General features: G+C 35.9%; 1 protein-coding gene across 3 annotated transcripts in view; it reads right to left on the bottom strand.

Annotated features, from left to right (window-relative positions):
* DTL (denticleless E3 ubiquitin protein ligase homolog) overlaps positions 1 to 7,611 on the bottom strand; it is a 52,995-nt gene that overhangs the window by 28,256 nt on the left and 17,128 nt on the right. For 2 of the 3 annotated variants that reach the window (XM_012811857.1, XM_003800521.2), the window contains 5 exons: positions 6,125 to 6,190; positions 4,615 to 4,727; positions 3,290 to 3,363; positions 1,620 to 1,723; positions 1,251 to 1,355 (listed from right to left, as the gene is read on the bottom strand). In XM_012811857.1, coding sequence (XP_012667311.1) covers positions 1,251 to 1,355; positions 1,620 to 1,723; positions 3,290 to 3,363; positions 4,615 to 4,727; positions 6,125 to 6,190 — 462 coding nt within the window. The remainder of the gene's footprint in view (positions 1 to 1,250; positions 1,356 to 1,619; positions 1,724 to 3,289; positions 3,364 to 4,614; positions 4,728 to 6,124; positions 6,191 to 7,611) is intronic. The other variant, XM_012811858.1, reaches the window with a different exon arrangement.

Here is a 7,611-nt window from a genome sequence, read left to right as displayed (position 1 = left end):
TGTCATTCAATCTTTAAGGAACAAATCTATCTCTTTATCCATCTGTCTACCTATATATTTATTTAAGCAAGTCAAATTATTTTAGGAGCACGTAACAGAAAAAAGCTGTCAAATTATTAGCAAAATCTTTGATGGTAGAAGGACAAACTAAACTTAAGGCTCCTTTCAGTGCCAACATAGAAAAAATTATATATAAAGAGCTCTTGTGCAACTAATAAGATAGTCAGGATTCGGTTATCTTTTGGGGAAAGATTTTGAAAAGTCTATTTATATGACTAATTAAATAAGCAGTTCTCCAAGTTCTGATTCCATCATGAAAAACAAAAGAAATAATAAAACTCTCCCTTTTCCCCACACACTCTTATTCTTCTAAACACCGGCCCTAACCCAAAGCATCAGAAATGCAATGCTGTCACAGTCATCGAAGTCCTGGAAAGACTGCCTGGAAACCATCTTTGTAAACTTCTGTAAGATCCCAGCTAAAATGATCTAAGTTCTGTTTCTATTTTGAGACTTCTTACTTACCAGTACATTTTACTTTAATGGGAATTGGGTAGCTCTGGGGTTTGGTTATGGAATTCAAAGTATTTTTGAAAGATCTATAGCTGAGGAAGATACAGACTACTAATATGTAGCTTGCTTACATAATTGATAATGTTCTTAAATATAATGTAACCCAAACAATCCTTTTAAAGCATGCTTGAGAAACTTAAGTTTCTTTTTAAAAATATCATTTATTTATTAAAACATCAGATTATACTTTTGTATTATTGAGGGAGAAAAAAGTAAAGTTGGAAAAAACCCCGAAAGAGATAAAATGGCCTTTGTTCAACATTAAAAAGGCTGAGGTAGGTTGAAACTATTTTGGGTGTCTGAAAAATTCAGCCCCCTCATTTTAACTAATAGCTCTCAAAGAGGACAACGCTAGACAGAACAGCTTTCTCTACCCCAAAGCTTATTAAACAGAAAATTGAGATAACTCTAAATATATGCCAAGGATCATAATTTCAGGAGAACCACTATTAAAATAAAATTAAGTCATTATAAAGAGCAGGATTCTGTTTACTTATAAAATCATCACACGGAATGTAAACTTATGAAAACATCACTTGACTAATCAAAGACACCAAAGTCCTTATATGGCTAAACAGGTTTGGTTTAGGGAGAAAGAAAAAAAGCCCTTAAACTATCATAACAAAAAAGCCCGTATTAGTTTCCTGGTAACAGAATTTGAATGACTAATATTTTACCTGGAGAAGTCTTCAATCCAGTCATATTAAACATGTAGATGTTGTCATCTGTGCAATTAGCAAATAAAGTAGAGCCAGTAGAATCCAAAATCAGACTTGAATATCCTGGAAGAAAGTAAACTTTAGTTAGCATGCACTAATGAAGATAAGTAAATCTGAAAATTAGATTATTCCACAAATAGAATTCTGTTCCCAAAATATATACAAGCCCAAAATATTCTGAGTTTTTATCTTTTGAATGTCAAAAAGATACAGCTACATTTTAGAGTTTATCAAGTCTGTGTTGAAAACTAGAATAATTTTTTTTATCTTACTTTAACAAAAACTCATATTTTTCCCAAAAGTCCAATAGTCTATGCAAAGGCTTACCTAGTTTTCGAGTGCTGCTACCTGGGTACAGGAAAGACTTGGCTGCTATGGGTTCTTGTCGATAAGCAGTATAATTTTTACGCAGATCCCACACTTTAATTATCCTAAAAACCAAGGCAAATAGTTATTTTGTAGACCTTCTCCCAATCTCAAAGAACTTCATTTATGACCTTTAATTTAACTCTTCTGGCTCCCTAGCCAGGTACAGTGAAGACATCTCATTGGGAAACAAATTGAACTATCTTATACCGTTTTCTCCAATGTAAGGTTTATTCTGATAGAATGGAAACAGATGTGATTTGACCCTGTAATAGGTTACCAAAGTTTACTCTAAGGGAGCGGAAAAGGAAATTGAAGGTTTGGTGCCGACAGTCATTGTTTCATTGTTTTTAGAATAAACATTTCCTTCTGCGTATGTCCTTTGACATCATAAGTAGCAAACTCTGTTCCTATGGTTATATCTCTATATATAACTCCTTAGGTAATTCATTCTAAACAATTTTCCTGTGAAATAGAAGTATTTTTTCATTTCATTTATTGGGATAATTGTTTCAAACTTCTACTTCTACTTTGCAGGCAACCTGAAACACAGGCTTGGCATATAATGGCAGTATCCTTGGAAACAAACAAAGCAAGCTTTCATAAACATTCACAAGCATAACTAATAGCCTTTAAATAATCCTTCACTCTTGCCTTAGAAGTGTCCAGAGGACACAATGAAAATCCTAGTTTGGTAAGCCATAGTCATTTAAGTTAAAAAAAATGTTAAAGGAAGAGATGCCTTGGGAGATAAAATAAGAAGAGAGTGGCTGGGTGTGGTGGCTCGCGCCTGGTAATCCCAGCACTTGGGAGGCTGAGGTGGGTGGACTGCACGAGCTCATGAATTTGACACCAGCCTGAGCCAGAGTGAGACCCCATCTCTGAAAAATAGCTGGGTGTTGTGGCGGGCACCTATAGTCCCAGTTACTTGGGAGGCTGAGGCAAGAGAATCGCTTAAGCCCAAGAGTTTGAGGTTGCTGTGAGCTGTGATGCCATAGCACTCTACCAAGGGCGACAAAGTGAGACTCTGTCTCAAAAAAGAAAGAAAGAAATAAGAGTTAAAAAGAAAGAGAACCTATAGTCTACAAAGCAACCAATCAGTAGGCATCACAGATTTATTTGGAAGCCAAAAATTCAGACTAATCATGGGCAGCAGGTATGTGATGATCATTACGCCTTTCTATCATCAACTTATACTACTCCCAGAAATGATAATTACATACCCAGAATAGATTTCTTCCTTTAGGATATTTTTAAACCTGAAAATACAAAATCCAAAGTAATAGAAATCTTATTCCTCAAAATTAGATTTAGTGACTAAATTAAATTGCAGAAAGCAAGCAAACTTCACATCTAGCTTCTTCTCTAAGATAGCAGCAGCAAACACTGCTCCAATGTGCTAGACAATGTGCTAAGCATGACACATATTAATATATGATCTCATTTAATTAGTTTAGCAAGAGTCCCAATTAGGTATTTTCCAGTATGATCTGTAGTTCCTTTTCTCAGCCGGGGCACTTGCTATGTTGAACATTAAAAGCACACACATTCAGTTATAATGGGACTAGATGACTCCCCATTAGAGACCATGAAAGAGATCTCATCAAAAGAACTAAGAAAAAGACTCTTACCCATCCACAGCTCCTGCTGAGACTAATGTATTCTCATCTTGAAAGAGGACCACAGTAACACTCTGCTGGAAATCCTGACAGTGCAAGAAAGAAAAGAAGCAAACTCTATCTTGAGTAATACAATCTTCACCATCAAGAGAACAAGGTGTTAAAAAATGGCTCCCTCATCCCATAATTCTGAATTAGACTAAATCTTCTGTTTCTAATAATCTTAATCAGATGTATACACTGATAAGGAAGTAATTTTAGCAAGGAAATGACCTAAACATCATTAAGTTATACCAAATAGTGTTAATACTTTAAAATTGACCCAAAAGGGGGGAATATAGTATTAATACTTTAAAACTGTCTGGGCAGGAGGGGTCTGTGACGCCACCAATGTTTTGTTTTTATATGTTCTGTTGTCCCGCATAGACAAATATACACAACAAAATTTCAATGGGGTCATTCCCTGACCCTGCTTTGGGATGTAACTATTAACCTATACTCAAGAAACCAACTCGTGATTAGATTTTACTTTTCAGAGCCCATTAAATCTGCTTAGAATCAGGCCGGTGAATAAGCTGTGTATCCTTAGAAGACTCATTTAAGTTTTCTGTGCCTGTTTCATCTACAGAATGTTGCTATCTACCCAGATTATCATATAATGGTCTAAAGAATTATGGATGAAGGCTGAGTGCGGTGGCTCATGCCTGTAATCCTAGCACTCTAGGAGGCCAAGGTGGGCGGACTGCCTGAGCTCACAAGTTTGAAATCAGCCTGAATCATAGCACATGTGGCTAGTGCCCTAACTACTCAGCACAGGTGCTGAGCCAAAACTCGCAGCTTTTCAAGTTTATATATTATAAAAACAATGGATTCCTTCCCCAGAGAAAACCATATCATAGTACCTAATACACTTCTTCAAACTGCTCTTCCCCAACTTTTTCTATTACATTATGCCATGGGGGGGGCGTGTGTGTACAGATGAGACTCAGGAAGCTGAATTTTTATTTTTTATTTATTTATTTTTTGCAGTTTTTGGCCGGGGCTGGGTTTGAACCTGCCACCTCTGGCATATGGAGCCAGTGCCCTACTTCTTTCAGCCACAGGCACCACCCCAGGAAGCTGAATTTTCAATATATTTCCAGGTAATGCCAATGCACAGTATAGTTTGAGAACCACTACTGTAGGCACTGAATAAGCAATAAACAACTGATATCAAAAGGAAATGAAGATTCTCATTTAATCAATAGTGCCTATTTTTATGCACCCCAAATTCCCTAAAATGATGTTCCATCCTATTGTTAAGATCTCAACACATGTATATATCTGTAAAACCTTACCACAGATGGAGCAAGTCCCTTTGAATTCTGTTTCTTCTTCGGTTTTGAAGGCGTTTGCTTGTCTGAGGTATTATGAGCTCCACTGATTTGATTTACTTGCCTGTAAAACCCATCTGAAAGATAATCCAAGAAAACTGATATAGAATTTTCAGAACTCTGACCTCATGCTGAAAGTAACTTTTGTTTGACCTCCACATTAAGTAATTTTTGACCAGATTAGTGAAATTAGAAAACAGCAGAGCTAACAGTTGCATTATATTTCCTGTGGTAAGATTACAACATATAAAAAATAAGCACACAAATGTTTACGGCAGTATTATTCATAAATGCCAAAAAATTAGAAGCAATCAAGATGCCCTTCAGTAGGTGAATGGATAAACTGTGGCACATTCAGACAATAGATTTATTATTAAAAAGAAATGAGCTTCATAAAGCCGCAAAGACAGGGAGGAAATTTAAATGAGTATTAACAAGTGAAAAAAAAGCAGTTTGAAAAGACTATATACTATATGATGTTCTGAAAATGGCAAATCCATGGAGACAGTGAAAAGATCAGTAGCTTCCAGGACTTAATGGAGAGGTAGGGATGAATAATTAGGGCACAAAGGACTTTTAGGACAGTAGAACTATTGTGTATGATACTACAATGGTAGAAACATGTTATTATACATTTGTCAATAACTATATAACCAAGAGTAGACTCTGATGTAAACTATAAACTATGGGTGATGATAATGTGTTAATGTAGGTTCATCAACTTTTAACAAATATACTACTTGAGCAATCGTCAGTGAGGGAGGCTGTGCATGTGTAGGGCAGCAGATATACAGAAACCCTCTCTGCTCAATTTTGCTGTCGGCCTAAAACTACTCTATAAAATAAAGCCTACTAAAATTTTTAAAAAATAATTTAGTATATGTTTCAAAACTGCTAGATAAGAAGAATGTAATGGTCCCAACACAAAGGAAAGATAAATGTTTGAGGTGACCAAATATCTCAATTATCCTGATTTGATCATTGCCCATCGTATACATGCATCAAAATTATCACATGTACCCTAAAAATATGTGCAACTATGATATATAAATAAAAAGTATACACATTAAAATTTTTTTCCCCTAAATAATTAAAAGGAAACAGGGAGATGATCATCACTTTTGCTTGAAGGTATCATGAGACAAAATGAGCTATAATATGTTTAGTTTAATCTAACTCTTTAAAACCAAAAACAATTTAAATTAAAAAATATTTACCAGTGAGCCTATATATTAATATTTTTAATTCCATCAACAATGTAAGTAAATGGGCATTGTAATTCAGAAGACAATATAAGGTAACTATGTGAGTGTAATATTTGCAACACAAACTAAGATCTTGAGAACTGGAATAGTGAGCCTAAATGGGAAATTATGAGCACTTGCCCTCTGGTGGTAATCAGAAGAAATCACAAACTCTTTCACTCAGTATGGGTGATCCTACATCTGTCAAAATTAAAATAGAACTGGACTACCTTTTTTGTTGCACCTGGTGTCCCAGACCATAATGTTGCCATCTCTTCCACCTGTACAGAACACAGCTGTGAAGAAACAATTTATTAAGAGGTTAACAAAACAAGATAGTGACACATATATTTCAATTTAAATTTCTGAAATATCTCTTATACACTAGGTACCATATTTGGCACTGGAGATTAAAAATTTAAAAACATACAGTTTACTGACAAATAGAGAAAACAACTCTGAAGAGAAGAAATTACAAAGTGATCAAGGTTCTTAGGCTGAACAAAAACTTTATAAAGTCATCTTGCTACAAATTTCTTAAAACCTCATAAAATATTTTAGATAGTACAGTAAGAATGATAAACAAGCACCAGCTAAAACATACCAAGTTCTTACTATCCTAAGTGCTATGTACTATTCTACATACTTTATATAAATTATCTCAATTCTTGCTATCAACTTTATTACATAGGTATCATTCTCCCTATTTTACATACAGATGAGAGAACGAAAGCACAGAGAGGATAAGGAACTCACAAAGGTATTCTAGGCAGTATGAATCCAAAGCCTATAGTCTAAACCTCTAAGCTACATTGTTTTAATATAAAAACATGAACCAAATCTATGTCAAATTTGTGAATTAGGTTGCCTCTGGGGATAGAAGGGGGGCAATCGGATTGGAAAAGGAAAAATTTACCTGTAAGGTTTTATTCTTTAAAATTAAGCCAAAGAAACTATGCTTATGTGAAAGAGTGAGCACTTAACAAACTGATCCACCTGCAATCGCTGTAAACTAGACAAAACATAAAAACCTGAGGACACTGTGGAGACTGAACAGAAAAATATGCAATTTTGAAGAGGATCAAAATCTCTAGCAAATGATTGGCCCTGGGTAGGTTTTTTGTGATTCTACCTTGAGGAAAGCAATAATCACAGCATTAACACCAGGTAGCTAAAATGTCAATAGAAAAATCTGCCATCTTTTAACCCAGAGGAACCAAGAAAAGGAGACTGAGAAGAGTAAGAGCTATCAGAGAGTGAGAGGTTGGGGGGGGGGGGGTCTCTCTGATGACAGCCAGAGAAAAGGAATCTCTAATTCTGTATTTAAATTCAGTTTAATTGGGCAGCGCCTGTGGCTCAGTGGGTGGCAAGGGTGGCAGGTTTGAACCTGGCCCAGCCCAAATTATAACAACAAAGACAACAAAAAAAATAGGCGAGGGTTGTGGTGGGCACCTGTAGTCCAAGCTACTCAAGGAGTTGGAGGTTGCTGTGAACTGTGATGCTACAGCACTTTACCAAGGGCAACAAAGACTATCTCTAAACTCAGTCTCTGGTTGACCTAACCATATGTGCAAGAAAAAATTGAAAGCAGCTTTCAACCGAGGCTTTCATTCATAAACTAAAGAAATGAATTGAGGCTTGGCGCCTGTGGCTCAAGTGGCTAAGGCACCAGCCACATACACCTAAGGTGGCAGGTTCGAATCCAACCGGGGCCCGC

This window comes from Otolemur garnettii, unplaced genomic scaffold (assembly GCF_000181295.1).
Source record: "Otolemur garnettii isolate 467f Iridium unplaced genomic scaffold, OtoGar3 scaffold00178, whole genome shotgun sequence".
In the NCBI taxonomy this organism is placed as follows: Eukaryota; Metazoa; Chordata; class Mammalia; order Primates; family Galagidae; genus Otolemur; species Otolemur garnettii.
This window is presented reverse-complemented; position numbering and strand designations above follow the sequence as displayed.